Source organism: Triturus cristatus, chromosome 5_2 (assembly GCF_964204655.1).
Source record: "Triturus cristatus chromosome 5_2, aTriCri1.1, whole genome shotgun sequence".
NCBI classification, from domain to species: Eukaryota; Metazoa; Chordata; class Amphibia; order Caudata; family Salamandridae; genus Triturus; species Triturus cristatus.
The window spans coordinates 228,452,571-228,477,958 of record NC_140588.1 but is presented as its reverse complement, the minus strand read 5'-3'; the positions used below and the strand labels follow the sequence as shown (position 1 = coordinate 228,477,958).

Below are 25,388 nucleotides of genomic sequence, written 5' to 3'. Positions count from 1 at the left end.
TTCAATAACGTGTAATAAGGTTCTTGTGTTATTTGTAGAATATCTATTCTTCATAAAACCAGATTGATCAAGATGTATAATAGAATCCAATATAGGGGACAGTCTAGAAGCAAGTATTTTAGCATACAATTTACAATCTTGATTAATTAAGGAAATAGGGCGATAATTTGAAACAAGAGTGGGGTCTTTATCTGGTTTAGGAAGTACAATAATTAAAGCATCAGTAAAAGAACCTGAGATCGTTCCTGAAGAACCAAAAAAAGTAAAAAGTTGAAATAAATAAGGCAAAAGTTGGGACTGGAACTCTTTATAAAACTCAGCTGGAATACCATCTGGGCCAGGGGATTTATTTTTTTTAATGGATTTAATAGCAGCTAAAATTTCATCTGTAGTAATGGGTAAATCTAGCCTAAGCCTGTCCGAGTGTGAGATTTTGGGCAAATCACATGTATCTAAAAAAGAGTCCAGTATGGAAGGATCATGAGGATCAGGCTTATTATATAAAGTAGAGTAAAAATCCAAAAATTCCTTAACAATATCATTATGAGATATTGCAATGTTACCATTAGGGCCATGAATTGAGGTAATTTGCGTTCTATCTTTTTTTATACGTAAATAATTAGCTAAAAGCTTCCCAGATCTGTTGGCATTAAAACGGAACTTAGCCTTAGAATTAGAAATTTGGATGCCCGCTCTAGTACTAAGGATTGAGTTAAATTCATATCGAAGCTTTTGCAGCTTGACTTTAAATTGAGGATCATTTGATGAAATAAAAAGCCTTTCAAATTTCGCAATTTGTTTTTCCAAACACCTGATACGTGCGTTGAATGTTTTATTTTCATAGGCCATAATTGAAATAGTTACACCCCTAATGTAAGCTTTAAAGGCGTCCCATCTATTGACCATGGAAGTGGAACCTTCAGGATTGAGTAAAAAATAGTCCTGAATAGCATTTAAGATTTTAGGCTTATTATGTTCATTAAGAACAATTCCAGTATTCATACGCCATCTAGTTTGGTTTGCAAAAGTTGAAGTTAAATTCAGAACAAAAGAAATCAAGGCATGATCTGAGATATCAATATTACCAATCTTAGGAGTCTTAACAGATTGGACTAATTGTGTGGAGACTAAAAAATAATCAATTCTAGAATGCGAATTATGTGGATTAGAGAAAAATGTAAAACATTTTTCTGTGGGAAAGTGCAAACGCCAAATGTCAACTAATTTGTTGTTATGAATAAATGACTTAAAAGCATGAAAAACCTTAGGAGGCCGAAATTTAGTACTAGATATTCTATCCAATAATGGGTCAGCAATAACATTAAAGTCACCTCCAACAATTAAAGGAACTTTACCCAACTTTAGAACCTCGGTGGTAATATTAGACCAAAAAAGAGGGTCATCCGCAGTAGGACCATAAACATTGAGCAAAAATATGACTGAATCATGAATTTTAATTTTAGCTATAATAAATCTTCCATCTGCATCCGAAATTTTGCTTAAGACTTGGCAATGCAATTTTTTCGCAACAAAAATAGCCACCCCATTTTTTTTACCAATTGCAGGTGATGAAACAATAGTATCTACCCATTTCTTTTTCATATAATTTAAGATGTTGTCATCTATATGAGTCTCTTGAAGAAAACAAATATCTGCCTTACAACTACCTAAATAATCTAAGATTTTTGTACGCTTAACTGGATGACGTAAACCTTTAACATTTAGTGAAACAACTTTAATATTGTGGATATTAGCCATAATGAAGAGAGAAAGAAGAAAAAATCAAGAAGAGGAGAAAAAGAAAAGAAGGAGAGCGATAATGAGAGAAAATAGTAGCTCCAGAACAAGTAAAAGGAGGTGAAAAAATTAAAAAAAGGAGAAAATGACAAACAGGGTACAAAAATATCAAAGATGAGACGCACATACGCTCAACAAGCATGACCTAACCGTTGGAGCCCAATGTAGTAATGGTTCATTAACCTGTCAGAAAACAAAAAGGAAATTAGCTATAATCAGGTATTAGAGTCATGAGTATCCATGGATTGCTGTGAACGTTGATCCAAAAACTGACGCAAGTCCTCAGGACGTTGAAAAGATTTTGACAGATTGTCTTTCCAGATACGCATTGTTGAAGGGTCAAAAAGACCATATTTGAATCCAAGACTTCGCAGTTGAGGCCGAAGAGTAGAAAATTCCTTGCGGATTGAGACTGTTTCCTTGGCAAAGTCTTGATGAATAAAAATTTTATTCCCATTGACCATTAAGGAAGGAATCTCTCGTGCTGCCTTTCGAATCAAAACCAAATGATGATGTCTGAGGACTTTGAAAATCATTTGACGAGGTTTGGTATGTTGAGGATTGCGATGTGAAGGGATTCTATGGGCCTTGTCAATCTCAAATTTTTCTGGAAATTTAATTTGTAGAAGCCCAGGAATCAAATTTTCCAAATACAACCTACAGTTGCCACTCTCCACATCCTCTGGTAAATTAAAAATGCGTAAATTGTATTGTCTGTTACGATTTTCCATCTCTAGGAGCCGGGTAGACAAAGGAGATATTTTAGCTACAAGAGGAGTGAAAGTCTCAAGCTTAGCCTTATTATCGTGTATTTTAATTGCATTATCAGATATTTTCATTAACATACTCGCCATTTCCTTTCGAACATTTTTAATCTCTGAGGCAATAGCATCTGTGTTAACACGAAGCGCTTGAATTTCCTCCAAAATTAAGGATAATGAAGGTTCTGTTGACTCTACCGCCTTTGATTTAATTGGCGGAGGTGAAACCTGCTGCTTTCTTTTAGGATGAATATTTTTATTATCCATGTTGATTTGGTAGCAAAAGTAGGATAATAATAATAACAATAAAATAAAATATCAAAATTGCAAAAATAACAGCAACAACGCAGAAAAAATGAAGGAAAAGAATACTGCAGCAGTAAGAATATCCTTATTAAAGCTGGTGCAGCAGCTATAACAGGCTATGGGAGTGGCTAGGCCCAAGCCAGGCCCTTTCCTGAATGCTTGCTCCGCCCCCTGACAGACAAAGCTGGGAATACCTGAAGGGAGAGCTGGAGGCAGAGGCTGGACACTGGAAAACGCCTCAGACAGCGCCCAAATTCCAAGAAAAACTCAGCAATTGACAGGTAAGATGCTCAGCATCCAAGCGACCTCATTTGCGGTAAAAAACTGACAGGAATCGTCGTTTTAAACGAAAAACGGGCAAAAAAACGCCGGAGCTCTCTACACGGCGGCCATCTTGTTTCGCGCGCTCGCGCGTCTCCTCCTAAAACCATAATTTATAACACCACTGATACGGTCGGATTGTTGCCTACCTAATGATCTCCAAGAATCCTTTCAGGTCGCCAGGATCTTTTTATCTGCTAAATAGCGTAGAGGGGAGGAAGTATAATTATCAAAACATAGTCACCGAAGTTAGATTTCATTTGGAAAGGACCACTGACTCCAAATCTCAAATTTATAAGATTTTATTACAACCAAGAATAACTGAACATACAGACACTTCAATACAAGGTGTAGAAGATAAATGCGCACTAATACAAATGCAAGCCTACGCAGGATTCTCAATCGGCTTAAAAGGAAAGGAATCACTGACTCCAAAAGCATCAGGAAAACAATGGTTAGGCCAATGTCTACATGAGGAACCATTAGTCTGAAAGTAAATCGATTAGTCTTTCCCTACACTAATTCTAAGGTGACATCCCTACTTAACTTTTCCCATCCCAGGCAAGAGAATCAAAGGTGTCAGAAGTGGAGACTTCCTAAGAAGTACATTCACTTAGTCAGAGCTCGATCTAAGATGCTCCTACTAGCTCTCCGTCTAAACCTCAACAACCCCACCGACGGGGCACTGTCCCTAATACAAAACCCCAAAATTATAGAACACGCCCTTTGGCACACCTGCTCAGCCAGGTCTTCTCCTGGTATTTTTCCATCAGAGTTTGTATGGCTTCCAACGACGGTTATCTTGACCTTGGATCCCAGGCTCCTTCTCCGCTGAAAGTATCATCCCCACATTCCAACGCACTCCCCTGTTGGCTTCTCGTAGCATCCTAACTCCTAAAACAAAGACCTAGTCTCACTAACGAGCTAAATGTCCTTGCACCTGCAACAGATACATGGGAACAAAAAACATTGCATTTCTCTAAGATTTTGCCTCTCCCTGCAACCCAAAGCCTTTACCAAGGGAAATCCTTTTTGGCCTACTAAGTTAGCTAACATAAGAAATTAACAGACCTTTTACTTCAAACGTATATGCGATCAGGCCTTTACAATGCTAAACACTCTATTAAATCACACTCTAAGCATTAGTTCATTATTATCATATAAATGAATAAGCAACCTACACGTATAACTTTAATATGACACACGTTTAACTAACATTGCATTACATAAAACTAATCATTATGCATTTACTGAATACATTCACGTTAACTTGCAGCGTTACTTTTCACGAAAAGCATTATTACACTTCAAATCACCTCTATGTTAAACGATTTCTGCACTACATCTCTATGGCACATTTAGCTTACATCGATTAATATGCGGGTGCTAACTAACGGTGAATATGATGCACCACTACAAGTTTCAGAATAACAAGATGCTCTATCAGTTCCCCCCTTTGATGACAAATGTCATCACCCCATCACACAATTTCTTCCCTTGGAGAAAGAGCCGACCTAAACAGTACTTGTTGCCATTCTCCCCTGTCGGAACCTCTCCATGTTCTTGATATTCTGATATTGACAGTCCTGTAGTCTAGCCATCCGCACTTCATTCGCTCTGAGAGCTCTTTCAATCCTGTTTCCTCTGTACCACTTGTAAGCTCGGATGAGACCCCACAAGCAAACCACGCAAACCACAACAATAAGGGGCTTCAGCACAAATCCAAGGAACCCTTTTCCCAGATTCGCAAACCAACTTCCCACACGACCAAACCCCGTGCCAACTTTCTCCCACACTCCCTCTTCAGATCCGCAATTTCTTGGTGAATCGTAGTAATGTTGTCTATATATTTCTCCAGATTCTTGCTATTATCTGCAATATACGTACAGCATTCCTGAACATTCAATAACTTGCAGACTCCGCCCTCTTTTGCCAATAATACGTCTAAAGCAAGGCAATTCTGCAAAACCATTGTCCTTATCGATAAAATCTCTCCATCCACCAATATCAGTGACCTTGCTGTGTTCATTGATAACTCATCAACCACAGTCGCCAACCTTCTGATCTTCACTTCATTCAATACCACTCCCAAACTTGGTATTATTGCTCGAAAAACATCTCCAATGACTGCTCCTGCACTCGCAGCCCTCCGTACTTTCAGATGATGTCCAGTCTCCAAAAGTTCAAAATCTTCCGCATGATAGATTTTCGTAAAGATTATAGCCAAATAACATGTGCCATACCAATTCGCAGGCAACCTCACATAGGCATTCCTTCTGCACACATAATATACAGTCGGAATCACTTGCACCGAGCCTTGCAAAAAGTTCTTAGCAGAATCTTCCATTGTGAAGATATGATCGCACATACTTTGTCCAACCGCAACCTTTTCATAGTATGTCTGAGGACGTCTCACACATAACTTCCCCTTTTGCGCTTGGTCTAGTGCTATGGGTCCCTAACTCCCCTTAGATCTGTGTAATCTTTCCTCATCCGTCCAATTTACTGGACTCATTCCTGTATTTCGTGTCTGTGTTAGTTTTCTATACCTATCTTTTACTTGGCCTATAAACTTCTTCTCAATCTCAGACAATGAACATGTCAAGTTATGTCGGTGAGCATAAGCCGTATCCAATTCCAAAGACGGTATGAAATACTTCCGAAGTCGGTCATCTGATTTATAATAATCATATTTATTCAAATGCTTATAAGCTGGAACTTCAGGAAGTACTGCATCGTAATTGGAAAATAAATACTCAAAATGTTTCCTCTCATAAAAGAGACTAAGCAACAGACTACAAGAAAATCCATATGTTAGTGGAAGGTGATGGTATCTAATACCCTCATCTACAGAAGAAGGTAGTTGCACGCACACATAGCAATCTTTCGCATCCATCGCGTCCACATATTCATACAACAGCTTTGCATAGGCATTGAGCTTAGAACCACTTCTAGATAGATCTATATGAAATCTACGACTCTCTTCAAGTATCAAAGCTCTTTGAGCTCCTATAGTAACCTCTTTTTGGCTAGAGGTGGTAGGTGTAGGTGTCCCCTGTACCTGCCCCTCCTGCTCATGTGAAACGATATATGAGGCTACAACTATCACAACTATAGAAACTATCACTAACCCTAAAAGTGTACCCATCACTAATTTAGCCCTACGGTGAGTATTTCCAGCATCTGCAATCTCTGCAACGTTTTCAAAAGTTCTTAGCTCAACAGCAACAAGTAAGAGTCTCTTTCTCTTCCAGATATTGCCTATCTATCAATAATCTCAGACAACCCTTCAAAGGCTGGAAATCCCCTTGCAGTTTTCAGTTACTTATTTACACAGTCCACAAAAAGACTTCCCTAGCCCGCTCTCATAGACTTGATGGAAAGTCTCTAACTTTATTCTTCTTCCACTCTGGCCTAGGTTATCTTCTTCTTTGGACTTTTATGTACAACAATGTTCTTCCCTTCAGTCCAGAACAAGATCCGCTCCCAAAATCTCTAAGACACCTTGCAAAATTTCAAGACGAAGTACCACTAGCTCTTGATGTGGTGGTACGATACCAAAAGTCGGAAAAACCAGCGTCTCCAAGATCAACTCACGAACCTTGCTCAGAAGAGGAGGATTCGGAATATTGAGAGTCAGTATTCCTTCGATTTCCACTCCTGGGACCAGTAACAACACGTCTATTTTCAGATTCGGAGAATTGCTGATCAGCGTCAAAGACCTTAACCTCCCCGTGCTCAATACGCCTGGCATCAGTCACAACGTATGTCCACTCTGGTGAGGCGTACCTTTGACACGTCACTCTTGTTCTCCTTGACCTTCTCAAGTTTGCTCGAGCTTGCTCTTCGTCACTTTGTTCGGATTCAGACGTTTCAGAAACTGGGGCAAGATCTCTTTCAGGTGCCAATTTCAGATTCAGCTGCCTCTGATTCACTGGCCAAACCCTTTCTGCTTCTGTGGCACTGCTACTCTCCCTTCGGCTACCCTGTGCACTACTTCCTTCTTCAGCAGAATTTGACTCTAGTCCACCCGCAGCAACACTTTCTCCGTCTGAGTCAAATTTGGGGCTTCGATTTGCACAACCCCTTTCAGCTTGATCTAGTGCACAACCAACTGCATCAGCAACCCTCACAGCTTGGCTTGCTCTCTCAGATGGCCCTGCCACCTCAGCTGGATTTTCGTTCACAAGAGGGGCTGTATCTTCCAAGGGTGCTGGAACTCTGCGGGTATGGGAGGCATGCACCCAGTTCGGCAGTCCCCCACACTTCACTGCCGTGTTCATGACCAGTATTACTTGGTACGGACCACGCCAACGAACATCCAAGCAGCTCTTCCTCACGTGTTTACACACAAGCACCCAATCTCCTGGGCACAAGTCGTGACACAGGTCACTTGCGGCTGGAACAGTTGCTGTTTGCACCTGCTGGGACACAGAACAGATCATGTCAGCCAGTCCCTTACAGTAGTAGTAACAACCCCACCCACGGGGCACTGTCCCTAATACAAAACCCCAAAATCATAGAACACGCCCTTCGGCACACCTCCTCAGCCAGGTCTTCTCCTGGTAGTTTTCCATCAGAGTTTGTATGGCGTCCAACGACGGTTATCTTGACCTTGGATCCCAGGCTCCTTCTCCGCTGAAAGTATCATCCCCACATTCCAAAGCACTCCCCTGTTCGCTTCTCATGGCATCCTAACTCCTAAAACAAAGACCTAGTCTGACTAACGAGCTAAATGTCCTTGCACCTGCAACAGAAACATGGGAACGAAAAACATTGCATTTCTCTAAGATTTTGCCTCTCCCTGCAACCCAAAGCCTTTACCAAGGGAAATCATTTTCGGCCTACAAAGTTAGCTAACACAAGAAATGAACAGGCCTTTTACTTCAAACGTATATGCGATCAGGCCTTTACAATGCTAAACACTCTATTAAATCACACTCTAAGCATTAGTTCATTATTATCATATAAATGAATAAGCAACCTACTTTAATATGACACACGTTTAACTAACACATTGCATTACATAAAACTAATCATTATGCATTTACTGAATACATTCACGTTAACTTGCAGCGTTACTTTTCACGAAAAGTATTATTACACTTCAAATCACCTCTATGTTAAACGATTTCTGCACTACATCTCTATGGCACGTTTAGCTTACATCGATTAATATGCGGGTGCTGACTAACGGTGAATATGATGCACCCCTACAAGTTTCAGAATAGCAAGACGCTCTGTCACCCCCACTCAGTCAGCACCCGTTGCAGTCACACCAGTCGCACAGCCCTAGAGACAGCTCTTCTCAGGGGTCCTGTGACCTCAGTGACAGAGTCACTGTTGCTCTAGGGTCTGCTACTTCGTAGGCCTGCCCACAAGACTGGAGGTGAACTTTAGTATGGATTGTGGTGGGCAAGCCTTCAAGGTGAAGCCAAATTTGCCACTGCTAGGGTTCACCTGCTGGTGCTAAGACACCAGGGCTTTTCCGGTTTTGCGGGGCCTTCGATGGTCTAGCATGGGAATGTGCTCCCTCAGGAGAGTGGTCTGGGGGACTGTTCATGAAGGTTGAACCTGGTTCCCTAGTTCTAAATGCGGCAGATCTGCCCCCAGTGCTACATCCGCTTCCTCACTGAACACCATACTGCCCCACTGAGAGAAATTCACACTGCCTTCAACTACAATCCAATTTGACCTGCTTTAAACAACTGGATGCGACTCAATTCAAATTAGGCACTAGGCAAGAGCAATATACTGCCTGAAGGAAAAAGTAACAACATCCTGGAAAAAGCAAACACTCATAGGAAATGAAAGATTAAATAAAGCATGTGAAATGTAAGCAGAAACAACATGGTGAACTTAACGCTTTTACATTGATGCAGAAATCAACGAGTATTTTTGCCTGAAAACTACAGGGCCCAGAAAGGACCCATTTCAATGTCTACTGCTTATATGCTTACAAAATGTAAGCAGTATGGTTTAAAAAGACCACATTCGTGAACACAAAGCTGCCGTACACATTTTGTTTTCCAATACACCCATCAACCAGGTATTGTAGTACCTCCAGGTTTGGCAGGGGGGGTGACAGCCCTTCACTGGCAAACTCGGTAAAGTGACGCTAATGTTTTTGGGGTGTGAATAAAACCAATCTGGCCACTTTAAGAACGTTTCTTGCTTTATGTAAATATTGATTTTTCATATTATGAACCTTTTATTTCCGAGGTTGCACTCTGGAATAGAAAATTTTCAAAAATGGCATTTCCAGCAAAAGTTCTTTTCTTTTTTGCATCCATTTCACTGGGGAACAAATGAACGACAGGAAGAAAGAGAGGGTGAGAACCATTTCTTGAGTCACAGTTTTTGGAAAGTGAGGAGGAGTTAGACAGAGAGGGAGTAAGAGTAAGAAGGAGGGGGGGTCGAAGGGGCAGCTGCCAGCGGCAGAGCAGAAGCGGACACCTTCCCTGTCTCGTCTGGGCAGGAAGCAAGAGACGGAGTCCTTTTCCTTCCCTGCTCTAGGAGAACACATCGTAGCAGTAAATTGGCAAGAAGGCTCTTAATCTCGTTAAGCGCTCGCTGCTGGCGTCGGGTGTGATCTGGAAATCACACAGTCCATTCCCCACCCGCTGTAGCTAAACTACCATTACATCGAGGGACACTTTTTAAAGTGCTTAGAAACCCCAATAGTGCGGTTGAATCACCATATAAAAAGTTATCATAGCATTATCCATAACAAAATGCTACGTAACACCCCCCAAAAGAATGTGTCCGAACACATATGTGCTTGAAGAGGATTCTAGCGCCTCGTTTGTAACCTCTGACAGAACGTGTGGTTCTTATGAAAAGCGTCACCAGAGAAGGTGCTGCACCTCTCATGTCACAGTGCACGCACATACACAGCATTGCCTTGAGCCTACCACTGCCTCCTTTCAGAGAACAACAAGGAGCGAGGGGCGCGAACCAAGCGCCATGGGAAAAAAAAAAAGTGGTGCCTACATTAAAACATGCCGCCCTGCAGCGCAAGTTAACAGTAGTTGATCGATGCTGCTTGAGCCAGAAACGGAAGAAAACGGAAATGAAGTTACGGACCACCAGCCAACAAAGAGCACATTAAGAAGAGCAATGACAGATTTCACCAATGGTAAGTGACGAAGCAAAGAGAAATGCAATGGGTGGAGTTTAACTAGTTATGCTGATTACTTGATGCCTCGTAGAGGCAGTGCATGCGCTGCTCTATGCGAGACCTAAAAATGAGGGGAAAAGCGCAAGTCGTTAGCATATGATTATGGGACTAAGAGGATCAGAAGTGGAACCTCATAATGATTGAGAATCAGCATGTTTCGGCAGAGTGCTGTGCTAATCCTAACTGTAACTTCTGTCTGATGAGCCAAGCGTGACTTAAAAACTTTGCCACACAACACGTAAAGAAAGTTCTGGCATCGGTCCTGCGAATGTGCAGGGCAACCCGCTAGTCCAGTGTTTCCAGCTGCAGGCACAGTGGTTTTAGTCACTTGGCACTCAGGATGTTATAGGACGTGCAAGCAAATAGACCATGGGCAAAACTTTCTAGCGGGGCCTCGCAGCAGGGACAGTTCTTTGATGTTGGATTGCATGAGTGCCATTTCGCTGTGGTCTTACAGACAGGGGAGTGTGCAGATCCTAAAGAGGATGTATAACATCCTATACCGTGGGGGCTGAATGGTATCTAAAAAGTGCTCTAGTTGTCTAGTCTGTTTATGATGATAAAATTTGGCTGTTAGTCTACCTAGGTTCGGTTTGGAAGATTCTTGGTGTTCCACCCATTCCCAGTAGCGATGTCTTAGCTCTTCTTTCGTGGGTGGCTCTTGCCTATCCCACAGTGCTTGGGATAGGCAAGAGTTCATGGTCGACTGTGTCGAAAGCCGCAGATAGATCAAGTAGCACCAAAGCCTGAGTAGTGCCCTTGTCTGCTTCTTTCCTCATTTCGTCTAGTACGGTCAGGACTACTGCCTCAGTGAAGTGAGAGGGGCGAAAGCCCGCTTGAAGAGAGTCAAGAAATTAGGACTTTTCAGTAAAAGAGCAGAGACAGTTGGCAACTTGGTCTTCCAACACCTTAGCCAAAAAGGGGAGCAGTGAGATGGGACATCCTAGGGGTAACTGAAACCTGGCTAGAGGACACCTCAGCCCCGTACATTGTAGCTGCCCTGCCTTTTGGGCTATGATGTCCTATTGCATAATAGGATGAGAAAGACAAGAGGAGGGGGCATAGCTACAATAGACAGTTAGCAGTAGAGATGTTAGTTGCAGAGAGCATTGAAGGCGCGGCAATTCTAGGGGAAAAATTCTGCTCTCACGCTGCCTGCCTAGTACTACTGGTGGTGTATCGCCCCCCCCTTGAGCAACTCCCTGGTTCATTGAACTATTCATGGAACTAGTCAGTGATCTACACTCTCGGTACCAGCGCCTTCTTGTGGTGGGGGACTTCAACTGTCACTGGGACCAGGCACCCAGAGATTTACACGCTAATCAGCTGGAGGAGGCTATGACCAATATGGGGCTTCAACAGCTCGTACATTCTCCCACTCATGATAAGGGACACACCCTCGACCTTGTTTGGACCACCCAGCCACCGGCCAGCCTGACGGATATCAGTCCTTGCACCTGGTTGGACCACAACCTGATCAGGTGCCTGGTTCCGCTCGACGGTCGACTGGCACAACCACCCCTGGAATGGAATGTGATGCAAGGGTGGAATAAAACCAAGGCAAGCGACCTAGTGGGTACTTTGCGCAAAACTTCCCCTAAAAGGCACATGTTGGAGAACCTTGATCCGGAAAGCGAGTCCCTCACAGGCAGGCTAAGAGAAGCCATAGACAAGGTGGCACCTGCACGGAGGGAGAGAGTTAGGAACAAGGACAAAGGGGCCACCTGGTACAACGAGGTCATGAGGGGAAAGAAACAAACGTTACGCCAATATGAGAGGGCCTGGCACAAATTGTATGACCCAGTGGCTCTCGCTGAATACAAAGCTGTGTTTGCTACATATAAAAAAGCCATTATGACCAGGAAGGCTGAATACTATGACTCCAGGATCTTGGACGCTGATAATAAGCTGAAAGAAACCTTCAGAATTCTAAAATAACTTGGGAGGAAACAAGAACAGAAATCCACTGCAAGCCCGGAATATTGTAATAAGTTCCATTCCTTCTTCCTCCATAAAGTCCGGGACATCCTAACGGACATACATAATATGCCCGTCGATCAGTGCCCCCTGGCTGTGGGCCCAGCATCCTATGCCCATGGCAAGCCCCTCACCATCTTTCCAAGGCTTTACTATGACTCTCTGATCCTTCAAATGGGCCGTGTCAAGTCTGGCTCGCCAGCGCACCCCTGCCCACCAAGGGTGTTCTGAATGGCTCTGCCCTGGGTAGAGAGAGAGGTCCTCAACCTGCTCAATCGGTCACTTGAAACAGGTTATGTCCCTGCCGACTTCAAGGAAGCCAGGGTTACCCCCTACTGAAAATAACAGGGGCAGATGTAGCCAACCTTAAGTATTACAGGCCCAGCTCCCAACTTCCTTTCTTGGCAAAAGTAGTGGAACAGCATGTCCTGAAAACTCTATCAAACTTCATCGAGGAACAACAGCTGCTCCAGGTGCGACAGGCTGGTTCTATGGCCCACCACAGCACAGAGCTGATAATGCTGGCAGTGATGGACGAACTCAGACTCACGGCCGACAGCAGGAAGCCATGCGCCCTGGACCTACTAGACCTATCCGCGGCATTCGACACGGTCAATAATGACCAACTATTGTTGCGGATTTCAGAGCTGGGTATCCGTGGGTTGGCACATCAATGGATCTTGTCCTTCCTGTCAGGCCGCTCTCAAAGGGTCCAGCTGGCTGATCGGGTGTCCAACATTGGCGCATTGACATGCGGAGTCCACCAGGGTTCAGCTCTGTCCCCCCTTCTCTTTTACATCTCTCTCCAGCCGCTGGTGGCTGCTCTGGCCCGCATGGAGTGCCAAGTATTCAACTCCACCGATGACACGCAAATAATCATCCAGATCGACAACTCCTCTCCGGCCCACGCACGCATGCAAAATATACTCAATTATACAGTTAACTGGATGACAGCCAACTTACTTGAAATCAATCCCTACAAGACCGAGTTTCTGGCCATTACCACCGGAAATAACCCATGGAGCGACCTCTTTTGGCCAGAAGAGTTGGATACCACCCCCACGCCCGTCCCGGTAGTAAAAAGCCTTGGTATAAAAATAGATGCCAAGCTCTCCATGTCGAACCAGGTGTCCACCATGGCAGGGACCTACGTGGGCTTACTGAGACAGCTGCGGAGACTGGCTCCCCTCCTCTCATTTACTGCACTATGGAGGGCTGTGTCTGCAATGATTGTGTCATGGCTGGACTATGGCAACGCCCTGTACATTGGCCTCCCTCAGAAGTTGTTAACCAAACTACAAGTTCCCATGAACGACGCAGCTAGGCTAATCTTCAGGCTCCCAAGATGGGGACATGCTACCCCCCTTCTGCAGCAGCTGCACTGGCTCTCTATCAAACAGAGAGCCAGGTTCAAAGGCCTTTGCATTGCCCACAAAGCCTTTCACGGCCGGGCCCCAGTTTACATCAAGGAGCGCCTAAAAAAAAGTGTGTGCCAAGACATTCCCTTCACTCATCCGAAGTAGGCCTATTGGCCTGCCCGCACTTCAATACAACCGCCAAAGGGGGCAGAGCCTTCTCTGTAGTGGTCCCTCAACTGTGGAACAGGCTACCGGAGACCCTATGTAGGGAACCTACCCTTCTCGCATTCAGGAAAAAACTTAAGACGCTTCTTTTTACAGAAGCTTGGGGCACAACATAGGCCAAGACCGGGAGCGTGTACATGCTGATCTTTGGCAGGGTTTAGTCTCTCTCTCATAGCGCTAAGAGACATGTCGGTGAACACGCGCTCTATAAGTCCCAGTTAACAATAACAACCAGAAATTGATGCCTTTGCCAAACCTGTTGCTGTCCCACCCAATTAAGAGGTGGGTGAATAGGAGGGTGTCTGTTGGAATTCTTGACCCAGGAGCCCATCCACCACTGAGCTGCAGGGTCACAGGGAGGGTAACCCGTCCTTAATTAGTACAGTATCACTGTCACTTTATCTGCCATACCAGGACAGGAAGTCCTGGCTTGTGTCAACAAGCAATGGACCTGATGCACAGAAATATTCGCTTTGCATCAGAGCTATTGATTTTTTTTCTCCCAAAGTGTGATTACGTTTCAGGAAAGCAAAAAAAAGTTGATTAAGCAGGGCCAAAAAACATGGCACCACCTTCTGAAACTGCTCCACCTTCAGTGGGTTTGTCGCACCAGTGGGTGCACAGAATGCATTGCAGGTGGCGGCCTCTAATTATGAAAGGTGGCTCTCCTACAGGGTAATGGTTCCCAGAGGCACTGCTGACCTGGCAGGCTGACAGGCCACACGCCAAACATTAAATGATCCCCATGTCCACCGCCCCAGAGTGGCGAATTAAAAACCTTGCAAACAGATACACCTTCTTGGTACTTTAGTAAAAGAGAGATAAACTTTCAGGAAATCTGTATTAAGTAAGAAGGTTCGTAAATGGGCACTCTGACAATGTAGTGGATTAGATAAGACTGAGAGAAAAGAAAACCCATTTTAGAAGGTCATTGAGAAAGTCCTGTATGTGTGCAGTGGTTGCTAAGACATATATTAAGGAACATACAAAGCATAACAAAGGTATGAGTTGTCCAAGGATTAAAGAAAAGTATTTCACTGAGGCCATATGGGTCAATAATGTGGGAGTTCTAGAAAATTATATATAAGTCGATATCAGGTAATACATAACTATGTTGGTTCATGATTAATATAACAGATATCAACCTATGTTTTGATCAAAATAGCATAGTAACTATAAACCTATGTTTTTGTAATATTCAGTTTACAGATTCTTGTAATTCTTTAACTTGTTTTTTTTTCAGACCCCGAGTATTTATTATTTTGTTCTTGCATCATCCTTCTGATTCATCTAATTTTTAACAACTGGTTGCTTCAGGTCGAAGCAGAAGTTTCCAAAAGCCAAAAATGAAAAGAGATGGGGAAAATGTATCCACTCAATCAGTGCACCTCAAGAGGGAGATGTCACTATTGCATTGCATTTGTCTAATAGTGGGAGCTACCATTGGGGCTGGTATTTTTGTGTCCCCCAAGGGCGTTCTTATGCACACAGGTTCCTATGGACTCTCGCTCATCATATGGACTCTTGGAGGATTTCTATCTTTGATTGGATCTCTTTGCTATGCAGAACTTGGGACAACATTCACTAAATCTGGCGCGAGTTACGTCTATATCATGGAGGCCTTTGGAGGATTCATAGCCTTTTTAAACCTTTGGTCTACTCTGTTAATTATTTGTCCAGCCAGTGAGGCAATTTTGGCTCTCACATTCTCCAGTTACCTAATTGAACCTTTCTTCCCATCTTGTCCCCCACCATCACTTGCCGTGTATATGGGCGCTGCCATGTGTGTCGGTAAGTTTTTCCTCTTTACAGTACTTATGGAAATATGTAATTGAAGCATCTATGTTAGTTGCAATCTCAGACAGATGTTATCATTTGTTGGCCCTGGACCAAGGCAATGCAGTTGGCCTTGGAAGGCGAACACCATCAGGACCAGATTGGGGAAAAAACAGCCCTGGCAAAAAAAGTTCAAACCAGTCTAGCTGCCTTCCTCATCTCTTATATCCTTCTCCACTTCTGTCTCTCTGCTCGATCTTTCTCTCTCTTAAAGTAACCCTATACCTGCTTCAATGAACTTGGGGCAGCTGGAGTGGGAGATAAGTAGGTATATGGTATTTCTATGATGCGATCTTAACCAAAGGGCAACGGAGTGTTGTACAGGGTCAAAGCAATCATAAAGTCAATGTTTGATAGAAGAGGTAGCTGGGATATGGATCTTTAATGCACTGTGATATAGTGCTCTTTAAAGAGGCGAGTCTTCAGCTCTTACCTAACATAGAGCAGAGTTGGGTGGTCCTGATGGATATGGAGATGTTGTTCCAGGTTGTAGCTAAATAGGCCTGCTGTCTGTTTTTTTCCCTTTTTACACTTCTTAGTTTGCAGCCTGATAACGTCCTCACAGTGTGTGTGTGGATAATCACCAGAGAGAGAGAACATTTCTGTAAGATAAGCAGGGTGGTTGTGATGGCTTTGTAAATGAGATGCAGCCAGTTTTGAAAGTAGTGCGAGCCAACAAGGGGAGGATGTAGGATGCCCCTAAGGGGTGCCAATGTGGAGTCTGGAAGACCATGGTTCAGGCTGTAACCACCATCTATATGCAGAACTATGAGAGCATGAATAGCGGTTCTGAAGTCTCTTTCTGAAAGAAAGGGTTTGGCTTTCTTTAGAAGAGAACGCAGGTACTAGAATGTCTTTGGTTTTTTGGCAATGTGTTCCTTGAGGGTGAGGTTGGTTCCCAGGGTGAATTCAAGTGAGCTGGCATTTGGTGAATGTTGGGGTTCGAAGTTTTTGTCAGTGAGGCATGTTTGTACTGTTGCTTGTTTGTTATTGTTCTGCAAATAACAGGAACTCTGTCTTGGTTGGGCTGAGGTTCAGATAAGTGCTGGACATCCAGGTGTGGGTGACATGCAGGTAGAGTGTGAGGAGTTAGATGTCTAAAGCAGAGGAGGATTTAAAGTAGAGTTGTGTATCATCAGCAAATTAGTGAATCTTGATACTGTTATCTGTGAGTAGAGAACCAAGCAACTCTGTGTACAGGTTAAAGATGACAGGAGACAGAATGAAAGCCTAGGGGTCTCCGCAGATGACAGAGAGCTTTTGTGATCTGGGGAGCCCTTGGAAAGGTAGAAGGAGAACCAGTGAAGGACATTGACAGTGCATCCCATTTGATACTCCAGGGTGCATCTGAATGTGGGATGGTCGACTCTGTGAAAAGCCAGCAGTATCAGTAGTCAGGCGCCATCTTCATCTGTGGTCTGAAGGGCATCCTTTACAATGTGTAAGGTAACGCTCTCTGTGCTGCAGCATGATCTGGTAGTCATGCAGGAAATAGCTAACACTGAGGTGATTTTCAGGTAGAACATAGACTGCTTCTTCAAAGATCTTGCCAATGAACGGTAGGTGAGTGATGGGCCTTCCAATATAGGGGCCCACAAAGAGTGAAGGGGGAATTCAGATGTGAAAAGCCCTGTCTTAGAAATGGGGTCTCGGGTTGGCAGAGGTAGGTACCTTTGTCCAAAAAAGGGACTCTTGCTTCTAGTCAGGGTAAGGGGGATACATTCTTTAGATAACCCCTGCTCATCCCCTTGGTAGCTTGGCATGAGCAGACAGGCTTATCCCAAAGGCAATGTGTAAAGTATTTGTGCTCAAAACACATACTAATACATTGATAACACCACAAATGGACACCACACCAGTTTACAAAAATAAAATATCTTTATCTAAACTCAACAAGACCAAAACAACACAAATTCAGCATACATGTGGTAAAATAGCACTTAAAAATGGTTAGCTCAAAAATAGAGCTTGTAGAAAACAAATAACTCCACCTGGAGTTATTTTGACATCATGAAAGCAATAAATACACACTACGATGCCGACCGTGAGGTGCGTGGCATCAGGCACGGAGTCACACAGACCCCCAAACAAACAATACCTTTTGAGAACAAAATCTATGATGATGCACAGCGTCGTGGAGGTGAGGTGTCAGTGCAGAGGTTGAGGCCAGCTCCCTAGCTGCCAGGGGAGGAGGTGAGGCGTCGTGTCCACGAGGAGGTGACGTGTCGAATCCAGGACAGGGGAAGTCGGTTGCATTGGCGGTGAGGCATCGGTTCTGCTGAAGCAAGGTAAAGTCAGCGAGATCATGAAGTAACCCTCGGCATGTAACAGCTCCACGATTACATAACAGGTGTATTTGTAAAGCACACGATTACCCGTAGGTGTCCTGGCGCTGAATAACAGATGTTTATTGTTACCCAACTCAATGGTACTTATTTTATCAACCTCAGATGGATGAAAGGCTGAGTGGACCCGCCGGGATTTGAACCTGTGACCATGAGGTCGAACACAGGCCACTGCAGTGGCTGCTTTAGTCCACTGAGCCACCAGACCAGACATGATGCAGGCGTGGGCAATGATGGAGTCGGTGCGATCGCTGGCATTGGGGATACCGATACCTGTAGGTGTTGGCAGGCGTCGAAGAGCATCGGAGCTGCGATGCAGGCCTGAGGGTGCATCACGAGCGGTGCCCTAGCCTCGGTGCAGGACATTGCTGACAGTGTCACAGACAGGTTTTCTTACTTCTTTCAAGTTGCTTCCAGCTCCTGACAGAAGGAACAACCTCCAGACGCCCAAAACTGGAACAGGCACTTCCTGGCAGGTCAGAACTCTCATCAATAGAGTTCAGGGAAGCTGGGGTGAAGTATTTGTGTCCCTGAGACTTCAGAACAGGAGGCCACCACACACAGGCCCTTGGAGATTGTTCTTCAAGCAGGTTTGCAGCAAAGTTCCAGTCTTTGTTCCTTCCTTGGCAGAAGCAGCAACTGCAGGCCAACCCCACACGGCACACAGCAAAGGGGCAGTACTCCTCCTCACAGCTCTCCAGCTCTTCTCCTCGGCAAAGATTCCTCTTGAGTCCAGAAGTGATCTAAAATTCTGGGTTTTAAGGTCCACAACGTATACCCCATTTTGTCTTTGTTCTTCTTCTTGTAAGGGTCTCTGAGCCCAGTCCAAACCAGTTTGGTCCTCACTGGAGCAGTATGCACACATGGGGTGGAGACAACATTGTGCAAGGGAGACAAGCCCTATTCAGGCACAAGGAAAACTCCTCCCACTACTCTAAATGCAGCAAAAGGTCTATTCAGCTCAGCTCAGCGTCATCCAGGAAGGGCCAGGCACACCTCAACCCTACCAGTGTCTGTCTAAAGTGAAAGCACATCCCCAGCCCATGTCACATCAAAACCAGACAGTCACTCCACAAACAGGCAGAGGCACACAGAATGGTTAATCCCTTCGCTGCTAGGCCCCCCCCCCCCCGTGCTAAGCCTTTTTTTGGCTATTTTGGGTAGTTCGCCATTAGGCCCCTGTAACGTTTTGACCACATGAGGCATCCATGCCAAATCTGCGTCCTCTTCTTCCAACATCATGGGGATTTTAAAGGTACTCAGGGTTTGTTGATTTCCCTGGAGGAGACCTAGAAATTAGCCAAAATATAGCTACATTTTTTTTTAATGGGAAGAAAGTGCAGCAGAAAAAAGCGTCTGTTTTTCCCCTGCAAATGGTATCAACAAAGGGTTTGTGGTGCTGAAATCACCATCTTCCCAGCTTCAGGGACTGACAGACGTTTGTCAGAAAATCACATTTTTTTATCCAGCTTTGGCATTTTACTGGGACATAGCCTATTTTTGCTTTGTGTGCTTTCAACCTCCTTCCAGTTAATGGTAGATATGGGTATGAAAGCAATAATGGATCCTGGAAAGCTATACATTTTAGAAAAGTAGACAACATTTTGAATTCAGCAAGGGGTCATTTGTGTAGATCCTTCAAGGTTTTTTTTATAGAAACTAACAGCTGTAAATAGGAAAAATTGAAAATGAGTTGAAAAAACACAGACATTTGTGCCAATGTTTTCACCTGTAAATTCTTCAAAGTATGACAGAGTTTTGAAAGCAATATACCGTTACATCTGGTGCACCCTTCTGGTTGTGGGTATATATAGGACTTGTAGGTTCACCAGAAACCAGAGGAACTCAGAGGCAATATTTGAGCAGCGTCTTGCAATGGTTTGTTAATTGTGTACTAGGTATATATCAATTAATTTGGGAAAATAAAATCAGTGAAAAATCGGTATGAAAGACACCTATGTACTTCCAAAATGGGAACAAAATATAGAGTTTAGAAACAGTAGCTATTTGCATATCTCCAAAATTGTGGGTACCCATAGTAGCATTTGAACTATTGGACATTTTTCAAAGTGACTTCTTTTTTACACTTTGTCTTACATTTGGAAGGCAGAAATGCATAGAAAGTCAATAGGTAATAACAGTTGCTCTACAATTCTGTGTTCCCCCAAGTCTCCAGATAAACATGGTACCTCACTTGTGTGGGTAGGCCTAGTGCCAGCGACAGGAAACGGCCAAACGCAACCTGGACACACCACATTTTTACAGTGGAAACTGACACTTTTTTTGCAAAGTGCCTAGCTATAGATTTTGAACCCTAGCTCTGCCGGCACGTAGGGAAACTTATCAAACCTATACATTGTTAAAAACCAGACACCCAGGGGAATCCAAGATGGGGTGACTTGACGGGCTCTTACCAGGTTCTGTTACCCAGAATCCCTTGCAAACCTCAAACTTTGTAAAACAAAACTAATTTTCCTTACATTTCTGTGATGGAAAGTTCTGGAATCTGCGTGGATCCACAAAATTCCACCCACCCCACATTCTCCAAAGTCTTCCAATAAGAATAGTACCTCACTTGTGTGGTAGACCTAGTGCCCACAACAGGAAATGGTGCAAAAGGCAAGGTGGACACACCACATTTTTACAGTGAAAACTGACCTTTTTTTTGCTAAGTGCCTAGCTGTAGATTTTGAACCCTAGCTCTGCCGGCACACAGCGAAACCTAGCAAACCTATGCATTTTTGAAAGCTAGACACTGAAGCAAATCCAGGATGGGGTGACTTGTGTGGCTCTCACCAGGTTCAGTTACCCAGACTCCCTTGCAAACCTCAAACATTGTAAAAAAAAAACACATTTTCCTCTCATTTCTGTGATGGAAAGTTCTGGAATCTGCGTGGATCCACAAAATTCCACACACCCGCATTCCCAAAGTCCGATAAAAATGGTACCTCACTTGTGTGGGTAGGCCTAGTGCCCAGGACAGGAAATGGCCCAAAACGCAATGTGTACACACCACAATTTTACAGTGAAAACGGACCCCTTTTTTTGCAAAGGGCCTGGATGTAGATTTTGAACCCTAGCTCTGCCGAAAAAAGTCAGTGCCTAGTGGGCTTTCTGCCGCCCTGGGTAGGGGGGGGGGATCAGGGGGTATTGGCCCGATATGCCCCCAAGGGGGGGCAGAAAGACGGTGGCTTCTTTTTTGGGGGGTGGGCATTCCCATTCTGGGCAGCCCCCACCATTGAATATTGATTTTTTTTTGTTATCCCTGTGCCTAGTGGCTATTACCCCATCTGCCTCATGGGAAGCAGAAAGACTGTGGCAATTATTTTGGGGTGGGGGCATTGGCATTCCCATTCTGGGCAGCCCCCACCCCTATGTATAAAACAAAATCCCTGGTGTTAGTGGGCTTTCTGCCCCCCCGGAGGGCAAGTCAGGGGCTATTGCCCCCATCTGCCTCCTGGGGGGGCAGAAAGCCTTGGCATTTTTTTGGGTGGGTGGGAATATTGGCATGCTCATTCTGAGCAGCCCCCACCCTGCGTATATATAAAAAATAAATCCCTGGTGACTCGTGGGCTTTCTGCCGCGCACCATCAGGGTCTATTGCCCCATCTGCCTCCTGGGGGCATCAAGTCTTTTGCCTTCTTTGGGGGGTAGGGTGGGAGCTTTGGCATGCCCATTCTGGGCAGCCCCCCCCAGCCTATAAAAAATTAAATCCCTGGTGTCTAGGGTGCTTTCTGCCCCCCGCCCGGGTACAGATTGGCGGATACAGCCCCCATCCCCCCCTTGGGGGGCAGAAATACTGTATGTGTCAAAAGTTAATGGGGGGAGCTAAGGCCCTTGCCCAAGAGGCCGCTCCCCCTCCCTGGTGGCTAGGGAGTGGATCCCTGCTTTGGGATTGCCCTCCTGGGGCAATCCCCATGCAGGGATCCACTGGAAAGGGTAGATTCTCCCCTTTCCAACGATTCCTCTCCCAAGTGTTTTGGTGCTCGGGGGTCTGAGATAACCCCACGAGCAACGAAACATTGAAACTCAAACTAAGTTTAAGTTTTGTTTTCCATGTAATGACGCCAGCGCTCCATGTGCGCGATTCTTCTTAGATTGAAAATAAGAAACATGCCTTGGGGGGTCCCCCACCTCCCAAGACCTCAAAAAAAAAAAAAAAGGAAATCCCTCTGTTGTTTGCAGCAGAGGGATTTAGTGTGCCTGTGCACATGACGGAACGGTTCCGTCATGAGCACAGGAGTACTGGTGCTAATGACGGAACCATTCCGTCATGAGTACCGAAAGGGTTAAAAAAGAAAAAGCCTACTTTCTAAAAGTGGGATTTTCAAACAAACAATTTAAAAACCATCTTTACTCAAAGATGTGTTATTAAATTTTGAGTTCAGAGAGCCTAAAATGTATTTCTATAATGGGAAGTTATACTCGCAAGATGTTACACAGTATCTACCATGATATCCTTTGGGACAGATAGCCTTACAATAGTGAAAAACGAAAGTGGCAGGACATGTTACACACACCAGTACATGTCCTATTTTTCACATACACTGCACCCTGCCCATGGGGGTACCTTTGGCCTATCTGAGGGGTGTCTTACATGTAAGGAAAGGGAACGTGAAGTCCTGGCAAGTGAGTGCACTTGCCAGGTCGACATGTCAGTTTTAAACTGCGCACAGAAACTGAGTGGCAGGTCTGAGATACCTTTTCAGGGCTACTCACGTGTGTGGCACAATCAGTGCTGCAGACCCACTAGTAGCATTTGATTTACAGGCCCTGGCACACTCAGTGCACTTTACTAGGGACTTACCAGTAAATCAAATATGCCAATCAGGGAGAACCAATTGTAATAACCATTTACACAGGGAGCACTTGCACTTTGACACTGATCAGCAGTGGCAAAGTGCCCAAAGCATCTAAGCCAGCAAAACCTAAATCCAGCACAGCATCAAAAATACAGGAGGTAGGGGCAAAAAGTCAAGGGAACCACGCCAAATATGCCAAGTCTAACACTCTGCAAGTTCAAACAAGCTCTGCAACTATCTTTAGCCTGCAACCCAGCTAGCCATTACTGGATTGCTTAACATTGTCAGTCTGTGACTGCATTATAATACAGGACTTCTGAATTGTGCATTGCATGCACAGATTTCTGCAGAGTTTAGCCACTTGAGTCTTAATTTAGTTTATGACAAACACATTTATTTTAGGGTGTTGTATGTATACAGAGGTTTGTAAGATTTTAACCACTAAAATTGCAATTTCATCTACAGTTACCTGATTTTGAAGTGCAAATAAATTAATTTTTTCACTTTTATCTATACGTACATATAGATGTTAAACGCATAAAAGCACATTGTTAGACCTGCTATCTTTTGGTAGGCTTCCCCTGAATTTTTGCCATATGACCTCCTGTTTTTGACTGTGTGCTAAACTTCATTTTTGCTAGCTTTAGGATTCTGTGCTCTTTCTCACTGCTGACCAGTTCTAAAATGCATATGCTCTGTTTCTAAAATGTAATGGTATTTGGTTTCTCCATGATTGGCATATTTGATTTATCGATAGGATAAGTCCCTAATACTGTGCACTACAAGTGCCCAGGGCCTGTAAATCAAATGCTAATAGTAGATCTGCAGCACTGATTGGGTCACCCATATGAGTAGCCCTTCAGACGTGTCTAAGGCCTTCCACTGCAGAGCCTGTGTGTGCAGTTATAAACTGCCATTCCGTCCTGTCAAGTCCACCTAGTTGCAGGCCCAAACCTTCCCTTTTATTGCATATGTCACCTCTAAAGTAGGCCCTATGTAGCCCCATGGGCAGGGTGTAGTGCATTTAAATAGTAGCACATGTACCTTTGAGTTTTACATGTACTGGTTGTGAAAAACTGCTAAACTCGTTTTTCACTAGAGCAAGGTCTACCTCGCCCATAGCTTAGCATTTGATCCAGGGATCAGGGACTGATCATTTTTCTTAAACACAGGCCCATTTACAATACACAACTAATTCCTTCACGTTGGGGTTCAGAGTGATGCAAGTTTATACCAGTCTTACCAATTTAGGATTGGAACCTGCATTTCTCCTTACAGTACATTTGTGGTGATAGATGCTTTAGTTGAAGAGTTGGTGGCGATAATTATGTACCTATCTATACTTCTCTATCCTACTAAATAATAACAGACTCGGTGTATGATTTTTGTAATTTTATCATAAGTCAAAAAGAAATGAATGCTCATCAAATACAGTCACACCATACAAAGACAGAGATTATTGCTGTGAAAAAATATTAGCAATGATTTATAATCAAACTCATATCAAATAAAAATATGCATTGAAGGAGTGGATAGGCGGAGAGAGAAAGCTTTCAGTGACAAAATACATTTGCAAAAGAGAATATGCAAACTCAGATTATTATTATACTAACCCAAAGGAAACAGGAAACCTGCCCCTCCGGCCAGGTAAGAGCAGCAAGGCCCCTCGAGAAGAGTCGAGTGGTAAAAATTAAGTCAGGAATCAGGAAAAGGCCGGCCTCTATCTGAAAACAGCAAACCGACGACAGCGACGATCTCCCGCTAACTAACACTAGCCGAACCTACCAAAAACACACCCCCGGGATACCCCAGTTATACCCTAAAACCTGAAAGTCCAACCCACATATGTTGCCACTTAGGAACAATCTTCGTCTCACATTGGCTATTAACGGGGGTGTCACACCACTCTCATCACAACCATTTTATTAAATGTCCCATTGTCTTGAACATTTGACATTACACAAAATTCTGCCCAGGAAACATTTTGAAGACAATCACAGCACATATTTCCTAGAGTATTATTTGTTGTATCAAATGTGTCCAGTATTTCACGCTTTCTTTGTTTGCCGCTGCCGTCTCATGAGGAAGTCGCATCGTCTCCACTTGTTTATCAATTTTATTCTTCCGAGGCTTGGCAGTCATACAAGGACACAAGTTCACGCACAGCTTCTGTGTTCTCTCTTAATTTTTCCTTTGACCAGAATTAACCCCAAACTGGCATGCAGAAAGTGTAGGCCCATGCTTGCTTTTCTATGACAAACAAAACACACACTTTGATTATTTTCATGAAATGAAATATCATTGAACACATCCCAGCTTTGCACTAACCCATGCACTTCCCACATTAATCCTAGCAAGGTATTAATAACGTGCATATAAGCAGCAATAGTTTTATTTTACTTCCAGCCGTCTACATTTACGGCATAGTTCCATGCATTAATACACACATTAGTTCACCAATGCGCAGAAAAGCATTTCCC

The 25,388-nt window shown here is 43.9% G+C and overlaps 1 protein-coding gene across 3 annotated transcripts in view; it reads left to right on the top strand.

The window, feature by feature from the left end:
* LOC146822827 (Y+L amino acid transporter 2-like) overlaps positions 1–25,388 on the top strand; it is a 436,531-nt gene that overhangs the window by 182,341 nt on the left and 228,802 nt on the right. Inside the window, exons 2-3 of one of the 3 annotated variants that reach the window (XM_085607019.1) lie at positions 10,116–10,323; positions 15,169–15,716. The exons of 1 other annotated variant lie outside the window; for it this stretch is intronic. In XM_085607019.1, coding sequence (XP_085463145.1) covers positions 15,272–15,716 — 445 coding nt within the window. In that variant the 5' untranslated portion in view covers positions 10,116–10,323; positions 15,169–15,271. The remainder of the gene's footprint in view (positions 1–10,115; positions 10,324–15,168; positions 15,717–25,388) is intronic. One more of the 3 variants, XM_085607018.1, reaches the window with a different exon arrangement.